This window comes from Biomphalaria glabrata, chromosome 1, assembly GCF_947242115.1.
Source record: "Biomphalaria glabrata chromosome 1, xgBioGlab47.1, whole genome shotgun sequence".
NCBI lineage: Eukaryota > Metazoa > Mollusca > Gastropoda > Planorbidae > Biomphalaria > Biomphalaria glabrata.
This window is the reverse complement of record NC_074711.1, coordinates 83,874,101-83,901,259: the sequence shown is the minus strand read 5'-3', so window position 1 is coordinate 83,901,259 and position 27,159 is coordinate 83,874,101. Positions and strand designations below refer to the sequence as shown.

The following is a 27,159-nucleotide window of genomic DNA, read 5'->3' as shown; positions in this document are numbered from 1 at the left end:
TAGCGTATTTTTTCCTCTCAATGCTCTGGCTTGAAAGAAGGCACAAGTAAAAGTTTCTGACCTATCAAGCTGTCGAAGCGTGACGAGGGTCCCACTATTTATTTGTCCGTTTAAAGCACTGGTGTTTTCAAAGTAGATCTACTTCTGCCGGTTAAGTGCAGTGTTTTCTCTCCCTGCTGTCAGCGGATACCAGACTTAACAGTATCACTTGTGTGTGGACGAAATGGCTTCATCTGCTCGCCCTAACCTCCCCAACGGATTCCTGGGTGCTCAGCCCAAGTTCAGTGAGATCAAGCTGAAGACAGACAGCCATCCGAACGCGGAGTTCAAGGTCATTGCCGAGAATAACGTGGTGATTAAAATTAAGACCGGCGTACCGATCAAGGTAAGTTTTCATGACTTTAGCTTCGTAACCTTTACGGTCAGTCCATGTATACCATCAATCTTCCATTTAAATAAAAGAATTTTCCAATATAAATCTTTAACAATATTTTGTCCTTGTCAATGTAGCAGTTTTATTTTTATTATTTTTTAAGTATTTTAATTATTTGTCTGACGTGTTTCGTTAATGCTGCTTCGAGTTTTAAGAAATAAAAATGATTTAAGCCTGTTCCATAAACTAAAGCCCGAGATTTGTATTTAACGTGACTTATTAAAAAATATTTAACTAATATATAAATCACAATGTAAGGAATATATATGTATGTATGTATGCAGTGCTTTTTTTTTTGTACAAAAAAAAAAATAGGTGCCGGTAGTCAGTGATTAGGTGCCGGAACTCAGTAGTTGATTTGCCTAACTTTTAACTACTAAAAATGAATTCTATACGTTACGATACAAGAAAAGTAATATTTTTTTTCAAAACGGTGCCGGTACGCCGTACCGGTGCGTACCGTAACAAAAAAAGCCCTGTATGAAAGTATGTATGAAACAGAAATTAATCAATTAGTTAATTAATTGTTGGTGATTAATTATTTTGTTTGATATCGAAATAAAGGGAATAACTGCTTCTTAATGAGAGATGTGGATGTATATATGGATTTAATCCCCTTATTACCTTTTTAACACTTTTTCTTTCCCACTTCCCATTCTCGGATCGATTTGAAATTTTGCATAATTATTCATAATTTATGTGTGCGCATATATCAATAACAGAATTAACAAATAAGTTAATGAATTAGTAGTAACTAATTAATTGTGTTTTATGTGGCAGAAAAGGAGTTAAGCCCTCCCATTTTCAGATAGATGACAGTATTTTAGCGGTTCTTTCCCTTACATAAGCTTTGTTTTCTTTAAAATCTTTTTTCATCAGCCTGTTTTTTTTTTATTTTGTTTTTTTTATTGAATGCTGTAAATTGGAAGATTTGTTTTATTACATTTACTTACCAAAATTAAATTTAAAAAAAAAAACAACAACAACAACAGCATTAGTTGGTCTTGGGAGTTGATGTCGTAGACTAGTATGAATCCAAATGCTGAAAAGGAGCTGAAATAATGTAAAAAGTACCAATAAAAGGAACTACTTTGTTTGTACATTTCAATCCTTAAAGCCTTTTTGCCTCCAACTTACAAAGTGTCCCTACACTGATAAAAAAAAGAGTGCTGGATTTAAGTTATTTCATGCTCGTGTGTTTACTCATCTTTCCATTGAGCTCAAGCATGGCTAGTGAATAAACTTGTGTAATTGTTATTTTGATGATGGTCAACTAAATGGTCAAAACTAAAGCATCAATAGGGAAGAGAACTTCAAAGTCAACGTCAGTTACAAATATATAGGCTAGTAGAACAAGTGCTAGTCTAAATATAACAATGTTCCATACGCTAGGTCTAAGTTCCTCTTTAATCGTTCTCGGTCTGATTAAACTTCAGAATCACAAGACAAAACAAAATATGCGGTGGGTGGATTCGCTGAAGCGTACAAAGGTGTAAATATAACTTTTTATTTGCATTTAATAGATACGATACCTCACCACTTTTCTTGTTTTCCTAACACTTTATTACAGATTGCTAAAATCCGAATCATTTTATTCTTTTGAATGGGTATCGATGGAATGGAATCACTAATTAACCGGCATCGGCCTCTCCATAGTAAATATTTACCAACAATGATGTGATTACCATCTTTTACGGACTTGCTCCACTGACTAATTTTTTAATTTTTTTTTTGGAAATGAAAACAGAGTCAGATGCATAAAGCATAAGAATACATTACACATAATATTCAAGTCCGAAGATTAATGAGAAAGGCAGTATTTCCCGTGGCTAAGAAGCTCCAGCTGTGACCTACATCTTTGCCACATCCAGCGCAGGCATAACCATTGTCAGCCGGTGTTCGATTTAGATTTTATTTCGCCGTCTACGTCTGTCCTCGGCAGTGGATTTCTTTTGGTCTCAAATGTGAATTCCGCGGCCTTTCTAAGCAATCTCCATCTGTCTCGTTCCGAAGTCGGCTGCCTGCTGCCAGGTGCTCTTTTCTATGCTAGTTAAAGCAAGTTGGCGCCTAAGCTGGTCTTTATAGCACCTCTGCTATGTCGACCACCTTTCAACTCTTGTCGTACGTTCGTCCACCATACGGGATACGTGCCTGCCCGGCGTAGCTGCTATAGCATAAAGTCCCTCCATACCAGCATTTGCAAGGACATTGCTGTTTGAAGTGCGGTCTTGACAACATGATAGAGTGCAAGCATCTTTGGTGAAAGTGGGTCAGCCAGTGGTGGTGGAGCTAATGAAATAAAGGCCAGCACTCTGAGAAAACTACTTACTAAATGAAGATCTGTTTAGGTGCTGGAGTGAATCTCGATGCTCTTTAATACCTCCCCCCTGCCCTAGATCTTTAAGGTAAATGTTTATACACAACAAAAACTTAACGAATTTGAAAGAGTTTTAAGAGTTTGGACAACCCACAGGGAGGCGCGGTGGCTGAGCGGTAAAGCGCTTGGCTGCCGAACCGGGGTCTGGGGTTCGAATCCTGGTGAAGACTGGGATTTTTAATTTCGGGATCTTTGGGCGCCTCTGAGTCCACCTAATATTAGTTGGGGAAAAGTAAAGGCGGTTGGACGTTGTGCTGGCCACATGACACCCTCGTTAACCGTAGACTCAGATGACCTTTACATCATCTGCCCAAGGTCTGAAAGGGGAACTCTACTTTACTTTACAGGGACGCGGCACCCTGGGCGAATGCCATATCAGGACAACGAATAACGAACGGACAAAATGATCTTTTCATCGAGGGCCCCCCCTAAGGCGCGGGGCTTGGGTTGGCTACCCCACTCAACATCCATTAGATCGCTTCAGCATCTCTATCCTCCTATTTCAACCGAATAGCCTTAACCTCACTGTAACCCAAGAATTTTTATGATTTAAACAAAAACTCTCATACAATAGGCCACAAATAAAACAAACACATTGTGAAAAGAATTTCGGCTACGCCTATGCACACGTTACGTTTTATTTAATATTCCATCACGAGAAAGTGTGTGCAGGGAGAGAGAGAGAGAGGGGGGGGGGAGCTAAAATATTTGTAAACAGTATCCCCGTCAATCTTAAGCATGTTGAATCATAGCGTGGCCTTGACCTGGGCGTGTCCAGTGACAGTCAAATTGTTTTTTTTTTTTGTTTTTTTTTTTACCGACTATTTTGATTTGTTTTTTGTTTTGGACTTTTCAAGTTTTGTTGTTTTAACATTAAAGTTCATAGTTCATGCCGTTTTGTGTGTGTGTATATATATATGCGGTTGTAAATATGTAACCCACGCTCCCGTCCCTAACAGTACACAGCTCGCGACATCTGCCCACTTAGTTAATTTCCGTTCAAGAAAAAAATTAATCTCGCCGGCGATAGATGCAAGCACTGAAACACGCGCAAATAATGCTGTGTTGACATATTCGTCATAGTGTAGTAGTGTGCTCTCTTTTTTTTTTTTTGGAGTCTCTCTCTCTCTCTCTCTCTCTTTCTCTCTCTCTTTCTCTCTCTCTCTCTCTTTCTCTCTCTCTCTCTCTCTCTCTAACGCAATGGGAAGTTTAAACGTACATCTGCATGTTCTTACTATGACTCCATGCTAAGTATTTTGACAAGCTGTACTGCTACTAAATCTATATCAAGTGTCGCTTGACATATTTCTGTCTATTTTGTTTAAGGCTAATTATGTCACTGTCGCGGGGTCGGATTTACAGCAGTGTATTACTGTGCTACCGTCCAGGACCTTACCCTTTAAAAAATACCTTACTTTTCAAAAATATATAATTTTCCCCCCAATTAATGTCAGGTATCCATTAAAGTTGGGTAGATTCAGAAGATTACTAGGATTCGAATCTCGTACCCTCAGGTCCGGAAGCCAAGTGCTTCACCACTCAGCCACCGCGCCTCCGATTAATTAAATTAGGCCCCTATAAAGGTCAATCTCTTGTATTGCTAACACTCCTATAACAATATTATATGACATTACTGTGTGACTAACTATATCAACGTGTCTGACAATGGCAGCACTGTAAAGAAATGTCATAGTGACACCAGCTCTGAGTCAAGTTACGGGTACCTAGCAATGTCAATGTTTTGCCTTTTTTAAAAGGATAAGATAACGCTCGAGCTAAAAAAGAACAAAACAAAAGCGAACACATTTTCAACTGAACACCGGAGTAAATGATATAGTTTCGTTTTTTTTCAAGTCAACACCGTGTACACATCTCATCAGAGACATACAACATTAATAATAAACAACCCGGCATTGGAGACGTCTCTTTTCTGGCCTTTACACGGAAGCATTCTATAAAGCTGAAGGGATATATTATTTACACTGCATTATTTAGGGCGCTGTGAAGCTGAAAGATCTTTTTTTAAAGTCAAAACAAGGAAATAATATGATCAAGTCTGTCGCCAACACATTCATGATAGTTATGTCAGTTCATTCTTTCTCTATATATATTGTTACGTATCTCTCCTACTATCCAGGCTCCCTTCAAACTGCACCACACGACACAACGAACTTAAAGAACCTCACAACTCAGGGCTCCAAAGTATCAGTCAGTTTAATTTCAAATACATTAGAACACTGTACAGTTGGCAACAATATTACACTTAACTGTCCAAAACCAAGCCTTGCTCCGCCTTACTTCACACACCGTCTGTCTCTAACTTCGCCTCGTCTGGTAACATTGCGAGGTCACGTGAAGTCCAGTCTTTCTGACACACTCGCTCTTATATAGTGTCTCTACTGGCCTTCTAGAATGGGATGGAACGTTCTTGACCACTCAGAATGATCACAATCGCCGTAACTTGCGTGCGTAATATTTACACACAGGTCGTTGCCGAACTGGCGTGTACTGTCACTGGTTACAGTTGACCGCTCGTCCTGCGCGGGACTGGGGCGATTTGGGAAGGCTAAAAACACACAGCACTACCCCCATCTGTGTCACCACCAGGTTTACAACAATATATATCCTCCTTCGTGGTCGAAGATGAGCACATTTCTCATTTGCTATGAACTCGAAGATGACTGTTAAGTCCAATCCTTGCTTTAAAAAGCCGGCAGCATACGTGGCATGGGTAGGCATCTCGTGACTCCGACACCCACATCTTCACACCATGAGGAGCGATCGAGAGCTAGAGCTTCCCAGCCATGAATGTCAATATCACAGTCATTGAAGGAGCTCTTAAGGGGGGTGTTTATAGCGCCTGTATAGATAACTAAATGGTCGCAAGTTATCACCCTAATTACCCATCAATATGTTTGTTGTTGACGATCGTTCTCTTGTAGCCCCCAAGCTGCTGGTAGACAATTAAACCGCTGTAGGCGGTTACAATAGACACTAATTTAAATCGAGAATAAATGAAGTAAATGTATATTTTAAACAAATCTAACTCGCAATAAAAACACGTCTTTACACTCTGGAATTCTGGGTCGTCTGACGTACCCAAGACAGTTTATGACAACGCCGATCATCTTGCATCATTCACACGTGCAAAGCCATCAATAAATTACCCACTAATTTATTCGCACTGTCACCACAGAAACTCGCGCACACACACACACACTCTCCATGTGTGAGCTCAGTATTGCTGGAGAAATGCAGAGTTTATCTACATGGAAGTTTCGGCAGATTTTGGATGGAGAGAAGTTATAGTCCACAGTTTGAGGTCAGAGTGAAAGTTATTTTAAAGTGGGACTGATAAGATGTTTGGAAATGAAGTGTGTGTGAAAAGTCAAAGCTAAACGTTGTTGTCTCCGACACTGCATAAATAATGCCTCTGTGAGATTATATAGTTTAATCCGTTGTCTCCGACACTGCATAAATAATGCCTCTGTGAGATTATATAGTTTAATCCGTTGTCTCCGACACTGCATAAATAATGCCTCTGTGAAATTATGTAATTTAATCCGTTGTCTCCGACGCTGCATAAATAATACTTCTGTGAAAATATGTAATTTAATCCCTTGCGAGAAATGATTTAATGTGTGAACTATGCCCCCTTCCACACACACACCATCACCAAAAACACTCACATCTAGAGCAATTTACACGTACACATACATACATAGACAATAGCATAGACACACATATTACACAAAATTTTTTTTCTATATTTTTTTAAACTGCTATTTATTTCGTGAAAATGTGAATAATATACCAAAACCAAACTCTTGTCTTAGTTTTATAGATGCTTTGGTTACTCCTTTAGAATTAAGGACAATTTCATACTAGCTCGAACCTTCAGAAAGGATGTCTGGGATGACAGAAGGCAGGATTTGAACCCTGTGTCATCGTATAGACTGTATAGACAGTTTGGAGTGCGTACGATTGGATGCCTGCACATCTAAAATACATTCACATAGATTATAGGGTACGACCAGAGAAATCAATTTGGCCAGGGGTCACTTACAATATAGGTAGCATAAATTAACTCAATTATCTGAAATCATTTTAGATCGGAGAGTGAATGTGCAAAAAAAAAATGGGAGATAATATCATGTTTTGTTTATTTGAATTCCACAGCTATTGTGGAAAAAAAAATAGATTAATATCTTCGTTTACACAGGTGTTAAGTGACATTAATAATTAATTGGTTTACGTCCCCTAAAAAAATCTTGGAAGCTCTTAAAGAACCGTAATCCAGTTTAGTAATTGAAATTTGCTCTCCCTTTACACCCCTAGTCATATTACTAAAGACTAGAATTAGATCTAGATCAGTTGATTTCCGAATTTATCGATGTGGCAAATACATGTCCCATTATCAAACAATTCCCCCTTATTTTTATAGAAAAGGGGTGGGTGGGTGGGCGCAAAGGGGTGGACAAATTGTGACTGATGCATGGGGACGGCTAGGGATGTTTTTATAGACATCTGTCACCTTAGTGTTTGTATAAATTATTCCTTTCTGCCCCGATTCATTTGAAATACAAAACTATATTTACAAACTACGCTTTAAAAAAATGATTTCGATCTACGATGACAATTTCAGTCAATGAATGCCTAGTGTCATTCAAAATTAATTAATTGTCATCACATTGTCGTCCAGGAAAATTGACGTAATCAGTTTGTACCACTTCTGACACCAATCATTTTTGTTTTGATGACACTTTACTAAATCAACAATAATATGCATTAGGTGTCATAATTAAATTTACATTAAAATCAATGACGGGACCTTTATCCTATGGGCATCTTAAGACGCTGCCGGGGAACGCAGACAGCAAATAGACCCGCGAATAGCGACATCTCTTTAAGTTATTAATTGTTCTGTAAAAGGTTTACGACCTTATGCATATAAGGGGATGGATAGTCGGTTAACCCAATTACAATAAGATCACAGATATCTATCAGGATACTTAGGTGTCGTTGTAAACGAATGCCAGGTGTCAATTGCCACAGATGGATTGATTTTAATTCCGTCGGTATTATCTGCAAGATTGATTGGTTTTGACACCTGCCATCCTTTCACTGAGAGACTAGTATCAATGTTACGTTCGATGTGTGACCACGTGACATAGATAGCAGGAGATACGGAAAAGAGATTTCGACACGCATGACTAGCCAGAGAGAAAGGGGGGGTGGAGGAGTGATTCATATAATTAGTTTGTATTATAACGCGACGGCCTCGCTATATGTTACCCCTAACAGATGTTTGGCCTTCACGAAAAATAATTAGATGACTAAGAGTAGGGCAAACTAGGCTTATCTTATCTTATCTTATATGATACAGACGTTACTTCAAAAAAAGAAGTTAACCAATGACCTCGCTTATCCCCAACTGCCAGTGGGGGCCGCTGGAGTATCTTTTAATGCAACTCGCGGGTCAATTTTTTAAAGAAGTTTGTAAAAGCGGAAATGACCAAAATGGCAGCTAACTGTATTGGCCAATCCAGTAATTGTGTGCGTAGTAACTACATTGATGACATCAGGTCTATAGTTGTGGATCTTCGGTACACAGGGAGGAACCATTCCTCCCATTTCTGACTTGCATTTCATACATGCATGAAGCATTCAACATTTGCCAGCGTAAGCACAATGTCTGGACCTCTAAAACCCTAAGAATGGCTCTGAAATGTATTATTTTATTAATGCTTGGTAAAAAAAACTGAGTTTTAATGTTTACCTGGGAGCCATCCATTTTTTTTTTTTTTGTATTTACATTGTTTTGCTAGCAACATAAGCCACTATGTGTAGTAGTAATGTTTATTTCCCTCCCCGCGTAGACGTGTGTAGGTTATAATAATAATAATAATGATAATAAGGCGTGTCTTCGAGTACGAAGAGTAGTGAGGAATGCAGTATTTTCGTAGCTGCGCAGCCCCAACTGTGACCTACATATTTCGCCACATCCAGGGCAAGCATAACCATTGTCCGCAGGTGATAGGTTTTCTTTTCGCCGTCTGCGTCTGTCCTCGGCAGCGGATTTTCTTTTGGTCTCAAATGTGTATCCCGCGGCCTTCGTGAGTGACCTCCAGTCGTGTCGTTGTGTAGGTTATACATTTGTTATATAGGCCTAGTACAGAGTTATAGACCTTGGATTGTTTCCCATTTTAGTCATTTGGTGAAATTTTAATATGTTGTTGGGTTTTTTTGGGGCTTAAATGACAAAACTTCACAAGTTCCGGTGACACAGTTCGTCTGCTGGGCGAATACAGTCATATTGTTTCCAAAGGACTTGGGTATTGTGTGACCAACTTCCTTGGGGGAAACGAATACAAAACGTAGGTCTGTTACCTTGGTAACCGAAAACTTCTTTCTATCAACAAATATTGAGTTAATACACTGACAAAGGCAGGCGATTGGCTGAGTGGTAAATCGCTTGGCTTCCTGAACCGTGGATCAAATCCTGAAGACTGGGAATTTTACTTACGGGATTTTTATCGCGCCTCTGAGTCCAACCAGCTCTAATGGGTATCTGACATTAGTTAGAAAAAAGTAAAGGCGATTGATCGTTGTGCTGACCACATGACACCCTCTTTAACCGTGGTCCACAGAAACAGATGACATTTACATCCTCTGCCCTATAGATCGAAAGTAGACTTATACTTTACTTTTACACCGATGAAGATTAATAATAATGGCAATGTCTTCGATTCCGAATATTAAAGATGAGTGCAGTGCTTCACATGACTATGGAAACCCTGTTGTGACCTGCATATTTTTCCGAATTTCGTGCAGACCTGACGATGATTACTAGGTAGTAATGCTAGGACAAATTTGTACAAATACTCCTTCTTCCCTAGTGCTATTAGAGCATGGAATGGGTTGCCTGAGCTAGCCAGGAAAATCAGTGACTTGGCAGAATTCAAGTCATTGGTTAATATGCATGACTAAATGCATGACGCGTAGGACGTAATCATCTTTTTTGAAGTAATGTCTGTATTATATAAGATAAGATAAGATACTAGAGAGACAAATATCATTCGTAAACCATAAAGTAGTGCAGACCTATTGCTATTGAAATTGTACGTGAATACAAAATACAATGAACCAGTAAAGGGAATTGAATGTTTAAAGAAAGAATTATTTAATTCTTAGAGGGATGAGAGATGGACAGGAGAAGACTTCGAGCTATATCGTTTCAAGTGTCACATAAACATACACTTCTATGCTAGCTATTGAAAGGCACAATCTTGACTAGAGATCTTGATGGGGGTATATCTAGTACACTGTGTCACATCTCATGTAGAAAGGCATGTCTCTTAGTCTAGTGTAGTCTAGAAACAGGCGGTTGGAGAAACTCAATCTCTAGCCATCTGTCTGACACTTGCTTGTGTTACATGAAGCGGAACCGTATAGCGTGTGACCGTGTCCAAAAATAAGTTTAAAATAGAACGGCACTCATTCTGTTGTTGAAAGAGAAAAACAAGAAAAATACTTTTGGGAAAAGCTTATTAAATGGGAAGAAATGTATAATTATATATATTATATATCAATACTTTAAGATTTTTTTCCCTTAATCAAAATTAAGACATTAAATAATTAACTGGCTTAATTTTTAAAAATTCATTTTTTGTTAGGACAAATTAATTGTTCAAAGTCTCAACTTAACCCAAGATTGGGAAATGGAAGAATTAGCATGTACTAGAAAGACATTCAGACAGGATGATTTGATATTATCTTTGTAAAAAATAGGGCGAGCAAGGAACGTGAGCTGGTAGTTTAAAATAGTATAATATATACTCCAGTGTTCCAGTTAAAGGTAATTACTTGTGGGCTTGGATAAGCCAATTATTATCACTAGATATTAGCAGGTGACTTAATAGGTTAATAGATAAATACACCTAGCCATCTATGGGGGCATATGACGTCAAGCTTATCTGTTTCAATGACCGACGGTTAACGAGGGTGTCATGTTGACAGCACACTGACCATCCGCCTTTACTTTTGCATCGCACCTCATTTACCCAATACAGTTGGATGTACACTTAAGTTGGGCAGAAGGGCCCCAGAAACAGACGATGTACTGTTATTGTATTAGGAAATTACTTTTCAGCATCTTTGTATCCTACACCGCATCCCTAAACGACTCTCTTATGGCCAACTAAGCGAAGGAAAGCGCTCACAAGGTAGTCAAAGAAAGCGCTTCAGGGACACCCTCTAAGCTTCTCTGAAAGGCGTTCAGCATAGACCCAGGCACCTGGGCGACAGAGGCACGTGACAGAGCTTCATGGCGTCGCGCTGTGAAAACTGGCGCACAGGTTGCTGAGGAAAAGAAGAATAACGCCAGAGCAAAGCAAAGCAAACGACACTAGCTCCAGCTGGAATAACCAGTCTAGTGTGCGGTCGAACATTCCGGGCTCACATAGGTCTCACCAGCCACATGAGGAGGCATAAGACCATCGTGGAAAGCCCTCAGCCCCCCTGGATGACAAAGTGATCATCATCGAACCAGGATGGTCGAATTATATCTATATATATTCCTACATGTTACTGTGCTTCAGAATGGGCGGGGGGGGGGGGGCAACATATTTGAGAAAGTTGAGAAAAGGATTTCAAGCCGGGAATGAGGGACATTTCTTTTGTAACTTTAACAAAAGAAACATTTTTTTTTAAGAAAGTTGTGCGTTTGAGGAAGTTTACATTTGGTGCTTAGAGCGTGACTAACGCTTGTGACAAGTCTCAGTCACGGCGTTGTTTTGTTTGTCTAAACCAAGGGAGATAAAACTACCTGCGTGATGAATCACGGTGTATGTGTGTGCGTATGTGGGCGGGTGGTTGTACGTGTGTGTTTCCATTTTTATTGGCACCTCACACTTACTCTCATTAAGCTCACAGCTCCATTTTTTTTTTTAAATCTTATAGTGCCTATCGTATCTCCACTTTCAGAATTGTCTTTCGGAGCCCATTCATGATCATTTTTATTTTTGACAATGAATGCTCCCCAGTGGTAACTATTAAAACCAAGTACATTCTTAATGTAATTTCAATGATCGGGGAGGTCGCTGTGAAATTGTGTAAACAAAATATGTGATAGTAAAACAGACCCTTAAATTTGTCTTTTTTTTTTCGTTTCGCTAACCGTGTGATTTAAAGTACTGTCGTAAAAGTTAATGACCCGATATTTTTTTTATCTCTATTGTGGGGGCTCTCTCTATCCTCCCCTAAATCCGTCCCTGTAAATTACAGCCGTTGCTTCTCAACAGATCATAATTAAATCCACGCGTCTTCATGTGCTAATTAAGGCATACTTGTTAATTAGAGACAAGCTCTGCAAAGTCGTTGGTTTACTTGGATGATTCAGGCAACCCATTCCGTACTCTAATAAAGGCATTAAGTTAGAAGGAGAACTTTATAGAATTAGTCCTAGAATATGGAATAGAAAAATGTATTATGTGCATCGCAATTTCGGAAATTTTGAGAACAGTTAAATATATAAAAAAAAAAATCAAGCACATAAAAATATAGTGACGAAGAATAATTATTATTTCTAGTCTTTTTTTTTATTTATTTAATTTTTTTATTTATATTTTTATATTCTAATGTGACGATATTTTCATTATTTATACAGACTATGACAATACTGTGTTAGCTGTTCGTTGCTTTGTCTGTCATATGAAGAAATAAAAAACGTAAACAGTCAGGTCATGCGTGCTTTGATAGAGTGGTCTCTCCTGGGGGCATGACCTCATTTCCAAAATAAACAGGATCTTTTTAAAGTTTGTTGTATACATTGTGCGCATGCGGGAGTGACATTACCATTAGCAAAAGTCAGTCTCCAAACGCTGTCGCCACTGGCGCATCAATTGGCAGAATTGGCTATTTGTTTACCTAGTCCCAGACCCTTTTCTTTATTTAGCTACCTTGGTGACCACTTGATTGTGAGGTCTACTCCATATTCCTTGGACTACACATGCTACAGAAATTAGGCAACATATGCTTCAGCTAGGTAATGCATGCTTGAACTAGGGAACATATAGTTCAGCTATCAACAAAAACTTAAACAAGGCAACACAAGATTGAGAAGGCAACACATGCTAAAGCTAGGCATTACATACTTGGGCTAGACAATACAAACTTCAACTAGGCAACGCATAATTGGGCTAGGCAACACAAACTTTAACTAGGCAACGCATAATTGGGCTAGGCAACACATACAAGAGCCATGCAACACGTATTTTAACCTGGGCCAAACACTTTTCAACTAGGCAACACATCTTTCAGCTAGGCACATATTCTTCATTTAAGCACACACATTTCAGTTTGGCGACTTAATCATGGGTTAGGCTACACAGACTTAGGCATCCAATCATTCACCGCTGCATTAAAGCATACATTTAACATACTAACATTATTTCTGAAGGTTTATGTGTTTTCCGACATGCTAGATCTCTCCCCCCATTTCTCTTATTTTCTAAAACCTCACACTGCACACACACAAATACACACACATACACCCACACAATTGAATACAATGGCTGTACACCAAAGAAAATGACACTTAGAAAAAAAAACTTTTTTTCATGCAACAATCCGTCTTTAAAGAGCACAAGGATTCTAAGTTTCTTTTCAAAGCTCTATGACGTACAACACTTTCGCTCTCAACCCACTTGCTCTATCTAGAAATCGAACTGCTTTATTTCGACGTAAACTTAAAAAGCCAAATCCCAAAGTGTTTGAAGCTCTTGTCACTTGATCTGGCTGTAGATCCACTTCTCAAATTTCGTTCACTGTTCTACACTTTGAGATGAGATGCACAGCAGTGTAAAGTTTTAATTTAGGGCTTACAAAACTGTAGGATGATTAGTATTAGTTGTCGTCATCACTCGCACGCTTGACAACTCTATTATATTGAAGTTGAATAACTTTTAAGCAGAAATAACAAAAGCATGTCGAAACAATATGTGTACACATGTATTTGTACAATACAACCTTCTATAAGAACAATTTTTTACTTGTAGCTTTCAGAGGAGTTTAGGACCTCATTTGAGTTGCCGATAGAATCAGGGCCTGAATTAAAGTAACTGTATTATATAAGATAAGATAAGAGGCTCTTGGCAGGATTTTGGTGGAGGCCACTACCTTTGTTTTAAAGATCTTAATTAAAATATCTTAGTTAATGCTTGGGTACTTAAACATAACAGTACATTTACATGTAATAGAGTGTTCCTTTTAGTTTTTCATGTTTAGAATGATACCCAAAGTTTGAGTTTGTTGTTGTTGTTGTTTTTTAATTAGTTGGGCCACGGGCGTCTGCACTGCTGTAAATCAAACCTGGATAGAATAAAGAATACTGAGAAGTCTGAGTGGTAAAACGCGTGCGTTCCGAACCGGGGGTCCCGGATTCGAGTCCCGGTGAAGACTGGGATTGTAAATTTCGGGATCTTTAGGGCGCCTCTGTGTCCACCCAGCTCTAGAGAGTACCTAACATTAATTAGTGAAAACTAAAGGTGGTTTGTCGTTGTGATGGGCACGTGATACTTTCGTTAACCATGAGCCACAGAAACAGATTACTTTTACATCATCTGCCCTATAGATCGCAAGGCCTGAAATAGGAATTTTTTGTTCCCTATAAAATAAAGGCTTGTTGCTCTAAATGAAAATGTATCTTTCAGGATACGAACTTATAATAACTTTCTCTTTGGTAGGAAGTTTCCAGTTTTAAGGGCACTTTGTTTGTTGGTTATAGGCCTAATTATAGAAATGGCGAATCGCGATCTACGTTTGGCTTCCCTGATCAGCAGATTCTAAATTGATATATAACTGCAGTATCCCGTTAACCAGACCGATCGATAATGTTCAGCGCTCCCCACTCAACCTTTCAAGCGGACCCCTCCCTTCCTCTGTATGACATCATCGCTGGCTCATGGCCGTGAGTGCACTGACCGTTTGTTGGAAGTGCCCGCCTCGGCACTTAGAGCGAGGCGCCTCTTACACCTCTCAATCTTCTCGTCCACACTTCCCCCCACCTCTGTCCTCCCCTGTTCCCATAGTTGTGGTCGTCCCGTTTTAAGCTCGTGCACGGAAGACAACTCCAGCTGTTTGATAAATAGCTGAGATAAAAAACCACTTGCAGCTTTACTGTTTATATAGAAGTTTGTTTTTTTTTCTTCCCTAAACCCCAGCCCCAGCCCCTTCTTCACCTAAAGCGAAATCGGTGAAAAAAACATAATGTGTCCAAGTCTTGTATCAAACTCCATGTGAGCCAGGGGTGCACGAGAGGCTCAAACTCTCTTTTCCATAAGCTCTGATAGAAAACACTGCAATTTTGAACAATGCACATCAGACACTCTATACAGATCAACAGTATGTGGTGACGAAACGGAATTCAACAAGTCTAGGGCAGTCAAAAACGATGTGGATTAGACGCCCGCCAAAACGTCATATTTTTGTTGTTTGGATTTTTTTTTAATATCTGTATTTTCGATTTTCATTATGAAGCAAAGTTCAAGCTCGTTCTTACAAAGCTCACTTCGTCTGTCTGTCTGTCTGTCCGATACAAATTTTGTTCACGTAATTTCTCCCACGTCCCATTCTCGATCAAGTTGAAAATTTACATAATTATTCATTAACCCTAAAAATAATGAATTAATTTGTCCGTCTGTCCGTCCGTCCCGTTTAGATCTCGTAACCTCCAACATCATAATATTTTAGACCATTCAAAGTTCTGATGCAACGACTACTTTTTTCTTTTCTGAAACCGTAGAATCTAATTTTTTAAATCACTTATGCTAGCATATTCACTATTAATAGTAACAAACACGGGAGGCTCCTTAGTAGGGGATATGACTATTTACCATATTTTTAACACATTTATGCAAACGGTTTTAGATTTGTTTTACATTTGTATTGCTAAGTTATGTAAGTTCTGTTATACTTTTACATGTTTCTACATTTCTACTGTCCAGTAAGTTCTGTTATACTAACTACTATATTTACACACAAAAAATGTTTACTTTTTGTAAGAGAAAAAATCTATGAAGTATGCATATAAGTAGGACATAATTTAAAACAACAATTAATAAGTAGTTTTTTTTATATTATTGCATGAACTGCAGCGTTAGTCTCAATGACGATAGAACACTTAACTAAAGGAATTTTTTTTTATGGAAATGTGTTTTTTTCTTGAGGAATAAGAGATTGTTCCTTTACAAAACAATTAGAGCAATTATACATTCATTATAAGAAATTAGTTAGGCCAGGTTCACATCTAATTTAACTTTCTCCTATCCTTTGGACTATGGACCGCTGGGGCACCACACAAGATCCGTCAACCTTCTTTCTCCATTCTTCTCTGTCATTTGTATTTGATAAAATTTCATTCTCATGTTCTTTCTGAAAACCATAAAACCTGCCTTTTTACTTGCCTGGGTGGACCACTTCGGGGGCCCATTTTGAGTTTGTGTTTCCACAACCTTGTAACCTTGCTTATATTTTGCTAGTTTTATTATTTAATCGAGCTTTTTCAGAAGCCAAGCTTCCTTAACAACCCTTGCCTATTTTACTCTAAGTAAAAAAAAAAAAAGCCAGCAAGAAAGTCTTACTTAAAACTTCATTATCAAACAAAAAAACCTTGCCTGTAGTAAACTTTGTATGTGTGGGTGGGGGGGGGGTAATCAAGAAACGCCCATGAAAGCATATCTTCGCTACGTGACCAACGATGGAATAGCAGATGTGTATTGGAGTGAGGAGGGTCGAAGAAGGAGGAATGGAAGTGGCGTTGAATAGATAAAGTGGGTGTTTGATAAACTTGGTGGTCTGTGTTTGCCCCGTCTTGGTGACTCAGGCCCGCCGTGACGTCTCAAGAGTTCACTAACTGTACCAAACGTCCCGGTCCGAGAGATTGACACATTAAGCAGAATTCTAGTAGACCCCCCACTCCTCAAATACACAGGCCTTTAAAGAACTATACTGGCACATATGTTACATATGTGTGTATTAGAGACTTACAATATGAACACATATTTCAATGATGTCGTTTATTGGATAAGAGGTCGAAAGGGACATAATCCCAATAAGTTAAGGTGACCTAACTTTTCTTCATTCCAGTAGGGGTCATGAGACATATTCTATAAAGGTGTCAGAAAAAAACACGCTAATCGTAATTTATTGTGTATTTAAACTTCCCGAGAGCAACAACGCTTCTTGTGTTTTAATATCACACAAATGGCGAATCTTGATAGTTTTGAAAGAGTTATGATTCTTCAAAAAAGGCTTAATGTTGTCAATCTTTTGTTAGGAGTAGCTTCCTCTTTGATTATAAAGTCTCCAATAGAATAGGGTTAGGCTACATATGGTTAACGCAGTGTTCATTGTTACAAAGCTTACATTAAGTCACTCTGTCTGTCAGGTAAAAAGTGTGTACATTTTTTTTTCTCTGACACGCAATCTCGTATTAAGCAGAAATTTCGCAAATTATTTCTTCTACCTGACAACACTGGTTCACACTCCTTGCTTGACTCATTTTTTTTACTAAGTTAATATCCTAGACTTATATATTATATCTAGACTGGAAACCGGAAATAAATTCTTATCCGCAAGACCGCAACTGATCGATTCACAGGCATATCTATATATAGATTTTAATGTACGTAAACTTTTTTTTCATACTCTAGGGTAGGGGTTCTCAACCTGTGGATCGCGACCCCTTTGGGGGTCGATTGATGATTTTACCATCGAAAATATGGATTGTTATTGTCTACTCTTCTATTGCTGTGTGTGTGTGTAAGGGGGGGAGGGGTCGCGGCAAAGTGAGGAATTGTAAAAAGGGGTCGCCGAGCTTAAAAGGTTGAGAACCGCTGCTCTAGGGGAAGTCGCCCCAGTCAATCTATTTTGTCTTAGAAAAGTAATGATCTTTAGTTTTCCAAATAATGCAAAATCATTTCTCGGATATTCACGCAAATATATGAAACAAAGCAATTTCCTGTTTGTTTCCATTGAGATAATGTTTCGAAAATCCTAGATGGAAAAAATTCATGTTGATTTAAATCATCTTATGTACATTTAAATAGATTGATTACCTAGATCTTTCTAGATTATGTATCTAAAAATTACAAAATAATAATTATGAGACGAGAGTACTCTTATTTTTGATGTTCAATTACTAGATCTAGATCTAAAAATTAAATTACATGTTACATAGGTTAGGGTTGAAAAAACAATAGCTTTACTTCTTTTAACTACTTTACAAAACAACGCCTTGATCCAACTTTCTAAAATATTTTGACGACATTTTTTGTAGTGTTAAAAAGTCTCCATGTCCAGTCTAGATATAGTATATATATATATATATATATATATATATATATATATATATATATATATATATATATATATACGTCTATGGTTAATATCAAATCAATCTGTTTGTCTTTCAGGGACAGTTATTTTGTACACGTTATTTCTTCCACTTCCCAGTCTCGGATCAAGTTGAAACTTTGCACCATTATTAATTTGTCCAAACAAAATATATATTTTAAAAAAATAAGGGGCAGTTAATTATTTAATTAGTCGTAATTTTTAAATTTTGTTGATATTGATTAAGGGAAATAAATCTTAAAGTGGTGTGTTTTGGAGTTTAAACGAGACCAGTCGTCTATAACGAATGGACCTCATTCACCAATCGTAAATAAACACATTTAGCCACATCATTATATTTTTAAAACAATTTAAAATACGTATCACGTGACATCCTTTATGGATTACATAATTTGTATAGAAGATATAGAGAATCACGTGGCTAGATGGTGTTTGTTTACGATTGGTTAATGAGGCCTATTGTCGCGATTAAAAACGTAGAAATTTTGAACAAATTGACAAATATATTTTGTCCACAAAAATGCTTGTTCCACTTTTTCTTTTAATGATCAGAAGTTACCTCCCCCCCCCTCCCTTTATAAAGCTGGGACTTCCACTATTCGTCATCTTTTGTTTATCTGTGAAAAAAACTTTGGTCCTGTTGGCTCCACCCACGTAACTTAACGGACACCGACTATCTAGGTCGAATAATTGGGACATGGTCTACGCTTTTTTTTGTACAGCTCACATGGGAAAAATCTCTCGTCATTTTTATAAAGCTGTCTGTCTGTCTGTCTGTCTGTCGCGTTTAGATCTTAAAAAGCAAAAATCCTATTTATGCCAAACCATCCACAAAAAAGCTACTTTTGGTTTTCTGATTTCTAAAAACGAACTATTTAGTAAAATTTGTTGTAAATTAAAATTTTAAGAAAAGTTGTAGATTTTTCTAAATAAAAGAAATATCAGGGAGGGGATGGCGGGTTTGCAAACAGAACAAAACAACAACAAAAAATAGGCTTAAAGGCACTTTGTGTTTATTGCAGTGTGTCGATGGTAACATGACCGAGGCAATGTCAAGGACTTTAAATTGAACTTCCTTGTTGCCAAATAATAATATTAAAAAAATGACCCATTAAAAGAAAAACTTAGCCAGTTTGATTCTTCAGTGCTAAAAATGAATAAAAATTAGCATATAATTAAAAAACCTAGCTTATCAACACGTCCCTCATTCTGTACACCGTCCCTCATTCTGTACACCGTCCCTCATTCTGTACACCGTCCCTCATTCTGTACACCGCATACACCAAAAAGCTTGCTATTTATAGTTTTTGAGCCATTCAAGAAAATGTCTAATTCACAAGTAGCCTACCACCTGCCTTTAAATGTACGTGTGCGCTAACGTAGTGACTGAAGACGATTGACCCACTGGGACCTCCGACGAGTTTGTGTTTTATTTTCTTAAACTAACGATAAACAATCTTCCATCAGTTTTAGTGGTTTTTAATTCTGATTTGAACAGTAAAAAGGTTCTTTGGTACTTTTTAGTTTTAGTTAAGATTCTTTGACTTGACTTAACCCTATGCACTCCAAGGGGAGCATAGTGCTGCAACCACACCTCTCCACAGAACTCGGTTCTGAGCAGCTTTCTTCATCTGCTCCCATGTCATTCCAGTACCCTAAGCTTCACTGATGACTGACATCTTCCAGGTTTTCTTGGCTCTGCCCACTTTCCTCTTTCCCTGTAGATTCCAATCAAGTGCCTGCCTTGCAACATTGGTAGCTGGTTTTCGCAGGGGGTGCCCTATCCAGCTCTACTTTCGCTTTGTGATGTTTTGGGTCATGGGCTTTTGTCTAGTTTTCTCTTTTGCATCCTACTAATTCAGCGGTTCTCAACCTTTTAAGCTCGGCGACCCCTTTTTACAATCCCCAACTCTGCCGCGACCCCCCCACACACACACAGCAATAGAAGAATAGACAAAATACAATCCATAATTTCGGATTTCGTTTGGCAAAGTACTTTACTATCCATATTTTCACATGTACACTAAATTACACTAAACCCATAGACATAAATAAATATAGACTGGCCAATTAGGGAGTTTTATGAAACGAAAATGTGTGACTTGCAATTTTGGGTACTTTATTATAAAGCATTTATGAGCAGTATAAAAGTTAAGTATTCATATCTATACACACCTATATATATTGTAAATAAGGAGGCAGTGTAGTTTTGTTTAATCTCTAAGAATGAAGATCATGCAACTTTTCATAATTCGGAAATCCGAATACAATAGATATACATGTTTTCAAGTTACATGAAGTTACTTCCTTTTTCCAGTCTATATTTATTTATGTCTATGAGTAAACCGTATCATAGCGGAGGTTGTAGTTTGTAGAAAACTGCAATGCTGAATGTTGTATTTTTTTGTCTTCCGTAGGTTGTGACCAAGCTTGTTCAATGCCCCAACGACAAAGAATTGAACAACTACGTACTCATTCAACGCAAAGATAAAGGCAGCGTCCGTTTCCACGTCGCCTTCCCCGAAAATGGCTGGTACAAGTTTCAGATCTTCGCCTTGGAGGAGAACTCTGCCACGGAGTCCCTGCCTAACGTCTACAACTACCTGATCCAGGCGGAGCACAGCTTTAAGCCGGGCCAGCCGTACGTCAAGGCCTACACCAAGTTCTACCAGGACTACTGCCTCCTGGAGGAGCCTCTCTACCTCAACGCCAGCAAGCGGAACCTGGACAAAGTCCAGTTCAAAATGATCGTGCCCGGGGCGTACAAGGTGGCCGTCCACTGTGGGGAGGAGTGGTTCCACTTGGAAAAGAAGGGGGAATTCTGGGAAGGTAAAGCCGACTTGCTCAAATACTCTGGTAAAAATAGCAAGGTCACAGTCAACGGAAACTATGAAAAAGATGGAAATAGTTATAGCGTCTTACTGGAATATACAATCTAATGTTATGAACCTTGTGAAAATAGAACCCAACTATCAAGTCATTAAATTAGTCTTCATCAAAATCATGGTTCAATAATTATCATTGATTAGACCATTGAAATCATCTTCTTGCCATAATGAAGCATATGCGTATCAATAGATACAGGAGACATTCTTATCCTTAATGTTGTAGGTCTTGCCAAGGGAAGTAATTTTTTTTTTAAACATTGTTTCATTTGACGACGTTAAGGTTACCAAGGAAATCCATCATAAATAAAAAAATTCTTGAATTCTATTTTGATTAGATGAAAATGTGTACATTAAATTAATATTAAAAGCTATAACAGCCTTAGATTTGTTTCTCAAAATATTATTATTAATATCGTTATTATTTTTATCATTTATCCATTAATACTTCAATAATTGAATAATTAACTTTTATATCATATATGTTATTATTGACAATAGACGCTATACTCCGTATTTTCACATAGAATCGTATAGATCTCTATGTATTTTTATACTCCATTTTTTTTTATAGTTTTCAACAATCATAAAGGTAAAAACAGAACAGATGTATCATTCTTGTCAGGCATTGTAATCCTCTGTGACATTAACGAATTTCGCTTCTCAAATCGCAATGTCGTTTTACAATAGTCTTTATTGTAGTGTTCTGCTTACACTTGCATAGACTATGCTTACATACATTTTTGCTTACACAGCTTATGTAGTCAAAAATCTTCATACTCTTTTTTTTTAAACGATCTGCTGGTGTGTTAAAACGGGGAGGTTTGCGAAGTGTAGTCAGCTTACATTTTAGTCTGCGGTTTCATATGACTAATTGACCAATGAAAAGGGTTTTTAATCATTTAGCTAATGAACCAATGAAAAGGCTTTAAATCAACGTCTAAAAAGAGTCAGGGGTTCTAATCAAGATTTGATTCTTTTTTTTTTTTTTTCGGATTCGGCATTCTTGGGGCGGGGGGGGACATTTGGTCCTCTGTGAAAGTATGTCATATGTGCCCCAAATGACGTAGGACACCTCGGTTGAAACTCCTAAGCTTTATTAGTAAGATATAGAAACAATATAAAAATGCATCTAATCTTCATGTGATATTAAAATTTTTTTTTTGTTATTTAGTAATTAAAATTAATGCCAAAAATGACAAAAATTTTTTTTTTAATCTTCTTGCACTAGTCTTGTGGTCTGTGTTAAACCTGAATGGCATACTTCTGCCACGGATAGTTTCTACAGTTCTGAATAGCATGCTATCTTTAGCCGTCTTGACACTGGGTGCAAACTGACACACCAGGGAATTTTTTTGTTATTCATAACTTTCCAAACTGCCTTGACAGGGTTATAGCCCTGTGGCGGCCCTTTTCTCTTCTTGGCATTCACCGAAGTTTGTCAAACACTATGCAGTTGTTTTTTATATTTCTTTTTTTTTAGAGTTCTTGCTCGACCTACTTATTGCGTTCATTCTGTCACTCTTTCATTCACTCGTTCACCCAATCACATATTATGGTTAAATTTTACCTTGAGCCTTGCTTTTTTTAAAACATAATACTCTTACCCTTTCTCTCTCTCTCTCCCTCTCTCTCCCTCTCTCTCTCTCTCTCTTTCCCCCTCTCTCCCTACCTCCCTCCCTCTCTCTCTCCCTCTCTCTCTCTCTCTCCCTCCCTCTTTCTCTCTCTCTCTCTCTCTGCTGATACATTCCAACTGACAGTTTGGTTGCATATATTTTCTAGTTCCAAATCTTTCATTTTTTTGTAGGTTAGTTTTCAGGTACACTTCCAGACAACTTTGTACACGAAGTCAGTTTTCTATTTGATTTATGTACATGTCCAAAAGTTGTACACAATTAAATTGATTATCGTCCAATTTGTCTTTGTTATTATTTGATTTTCAAGTATTTTGTTTTTTTTTAATGTTTACAGTATTTAGTGTGTTAACATATATCTGAATCTTGCTGATTACCAACAGAGCAATGTGTTACCACTGGTTGTAAATTAAATGTCACGTTTTTTCTTTGACCCCCCCCCCCCCCAAAAAAAAAAAAAACTTCCCCCGGGTTGAGAAAGAGGAAGGATAAAAACAAAGAGAGAAAATAAAGGGGGAGGGGGAGAGTGTGGTGTTGAAGTGAACAAATCGCCAGAAAAATTTTCTGTAGAAATACAAAAAAAAAAATACTTCAGAAACTCAGTACTTTTAAAATAACGATTGATTTATAACAATTGACGTTCAGTTCGAGCCTGAGCTAAACCTAGAGCTCTATTGTTTTTTCCCTAATCTAATGTAAAGTGAAAGCATATCACTTTTTTTTCTGTCTTCACTTCAGGATTATTACATTCTGTTCTACATGGAAGGTCACCAGTTGAATGCAAGGGCTGGATGTCAATGAACTAACTATATTTTACATCCGTCATCTAATACTATTTTTTTTAAAAAGAGCGTAAAGCCTTCATTAACACGTACACTGACCTAATGGAGATTTCAAGTACCAAGAATGAATCTAACAAAGACAAAACCTAAGTAGATTAAAAAACATATCAATTCAAAAGTGGGACATACGAGAATTATATAGATGAAGATATAAATTAAGAAGCGAAGGAATCTAAAGTAATGTAAGACATCAAGTTAGATGTGAAGGAATCTAAAGTAATGTAAGACATCAAGTTAGATGTGAAGGAATCTAAAGTAATGTAAGACATCAAGTTAGATGTGAAGGAATCTAAAGTAATGTAAGACATCAAGTTAGATGTGAAGGAATCTAAAGTAATGTAAGACATCAAGTTAGATGTGAAGGAATCTAAAGTAATGTAAGACATCAAGTTAGATGTGAAGGAATCTAAAGTAATGTAAGACATCAAGTTTGATGTGAAGGAATCTAAAGTAATGTAAGACATCAAGTTAGATGTGAAGGAATCTAAAGTACTGCAAGAGATCAAGTCGTTTGTGAACCATGATGTTATTTACGAAATTAGACATACTGGGCATGAGGGCCGGACTTACATAATTGGACGCCTGGGGTATATTTCTTGTGGATATTCCCGCTTTGAAAACCTCAAATAAAATGACACATTATAGCACCTGTAAGTTAATACCCATTTTCATTCTTAATGTTCTATATAACGCATACATTTCACTATTGTAAAACCTTTTTTTTTTGTGGACAGCATTCTTGGTGGGTCAAGCTCAGTGCGGATTCACTGTCTGCACTGCCTTAAATCCGGCCCTGATCACACATTAGTGATCAGTGGCCCTGTGGTCAAGTTGTTTGTCTCCCTCAAGTAATGACTTTACTGTATGCCTCAAGTTTTAAATACACAGAACTTAAACGTATCCAGAGCTTGTAGTGTTCTTCTACATACTTCACTATTGGGATCATTTCACGGCCCTTTTCTATACTTGTCACAACCCTGTCACTTGGCCTGTAGATCTCTATTGAGAGTTGATGATGCGTGAGGTCCGGGTCCATGGCAGGAAGTTTGTATGTAAAACTCGGCAGGATGAATACCGTTAGTGGTATGTACACCAAATCTCTCGGACCAAGTTGAATGAAAATTGTTATAGGTACCGGAATGTGTAACATCATGACCCAAGCAATTACAGGAGTATTTGAATAAAATTATCAATAGTTTCGAACGGGATAAAAAGATAAGGGGGGGGGGGCGTATACGAGATAAAGAGCAAAATATCTCTATAAAAACTTTAAAATAATAATAATAATAATCTTTATTGTACGTATGGAAATTTGTCTTACACTTTGTGCATTACACCAAGCAAAACATTATAACTATAAGAAACCAAAATTTACATTCACACCAGACTCACTCATAATTTACATGTGAAAAGTTTATATCAGATTGTTTACATTTAATGATTTGATAGCCAGGGCAACCTACGAGTTTTGTGTCTGTTTGTCTTTGCCATCGGTGTCTTGTATCTCTTTTGTGATGGTAAAATCACAAAATTCTGACCCAAAGGATGATTTTTTTTTTATTTCTAGAATCCTTTTTTTGCTTTTTTTTTAAAGAATGTGTGTCTCAAGCAGCTGCCCCAAATGGGGTTTGATTTTTTACCATTGACTTTACCAGCAGCATTTAGGATTGTAAACAAAACTTTAGGCCTACATACACAGAAATAAGATTTTGGTAGGCAAGCTGTAGGCCTATACATGAGATTCTTGGGATACCCAGGACAGAGGCAACCCAGGCCCTACGCTTTAGGTAAGCTCCGCGATAAAGAGAATCTTTTGTCACCGCCAAGCCCATAGTACAAGTATTAGTGGCCCTCATATGACACTCGCCCAGAGCCCCGCGGACTGCTAGGGCTGGCTCTGCCCAGGACTGGGTCACAGTAAATAGTTATCTACTTAATCTAAAATTTTGGTCTTAGAAGGCACAGTGCTGACTTAAGAAAAGCCCATTATTATTTGGCTTGATAAAAACAAAATCTGGCCGTTGTTGACGCTGTCTGCTGATCAGTGATTCAATATTGTAGCCGTGACAGTATAAAGCAAGATAAAAAGTATGATTGTTTAATATCATTTGAAAAAAAAAAGGATACTTATTAAAGATCCAAAAGACTTTTGATGTTGATATCTGATGTACAGATCAAAACTGGAAAGTCTTGAAACTTAATACCACTTGGCAGACGTTGTAAATTGTCAGAGAGAGAGAGAGAGTGTGTGTGTGTGTGTGTCTGTGTGTGCATGTGTCTTTTGAAGGCCTTAAACCTCATGTCATAAGAAATGAACAAATCAAGCCTTGACATTCTTATAACGTCGTCACAGTCAGTTAACGATAATAGTAGACTAACTATAGATTTAAAAAAAGAAACAAGTCAGTAAAACCATGCATAAGTGAAAATTGTGTGATAGCTAGAACATTTCTTATGACCTGAATCGATACTCAACATATCAATACATATTACGCTTAGAGAATATCTGTAATCGATACTCACTAATCAAATAAAGATGAACACAACTCTTGTAATCGATACAACAACAACTTTCCATTATAAACAATAAAAGAAAATGACTCTTAGCTATAAGAAAGTTTTCCGTTAAAGCAAAGATCTATTTATTAGGCCTACATTTAAGGAGAAGTGTATTGTGCATGTTTTTTATATTATAGAAATCACACCGTTAAACCAACCTTGATTCAAATTAGCTTTTTTAGCGACCCCCGAAAGGGGAAAGACGCTATTAGTTTTGTGTCTGTCCGTCCGTCCCGTTTAGATCTCGTAAACTAAAAAAAGATAGTGAAAATCCGACATCATAATATTTTAGACCATTCAAAGTTCTGAGGCAACGGCTACTTTTTTCCTTTCTGCTAGCGAAAAATTTAATTTTTAAAATCACTTATGCAATCAGTTTTTTCATAAAAATTCACCACTGTTACAACTATTCACTATTAATAGTAACAAACACGGTAGACTCCTGTGTAGGGATGATAACACAGTACCATATTTTAACACATTCATGCAAACGGTTTTAGATTTTTTTTCAAAAAAAATTATTATTTTTTTTTACATTTGTATTGCTAAGTTAAGTAAGTTCTTTTATACTAGCTACTACATTTATACACAAAAAATGTTTACTTTTTTTAAGAGAAAAAAATCTCTTTAGTATGCATATGTTGGACATAATTTAAAACAACAATTAATAAGTAGGTTTTCATTTTATCGCGTGAACTGCAATGTTGAATAACACCTATAGAACAATAAACTAAAGGATTTTTATTTTTTACGGAACTGTTTTTTTTTCTTGAGGAATAAGAGATTGTCCCTTTACAAAACAATTAGAGCAATTATACATTAATTATATGACATTAGTTAGGCCAGGTTCACATATAACTTTACATTCACTTTCACCTATTCTTTGGTCTGTAGACCACTGGGGCACCACACCAGATCTGTCAACCTTCTTTCTCCATTCTTCTCTGTCATTTGTCTTTGATAGAATTCTGATGTTCTTTCTGAAAATATTGAAACCTGCCTTTTTACCTGCCTG

General features: G+C 37.4%; 1 protein-coding gene across 1 annotated transcript; it reads left to right on the top strand.

Annotated features, from left to right (window-relative positions):
- Positions 1-23,024, top strand: LOC106060430 (uncharacterized). Its single transcript, XM_013218308.2, has 2 exons — positions 1-385; positions 20,642-23,024. The coding sequence occupies exons 1-2, from the start codon at positions 224-226 to the stop codon at positions 21,161-21,163; spliced, it is 684 nt and encodes a 227-aa protein (XP_013073762.2). The 5' UTR covers positions 1-223; the 3' UTR covers positions 21,164-23,024.
- Positions 23,025-27,159: the final 4,135 nt, after the last annotated feature.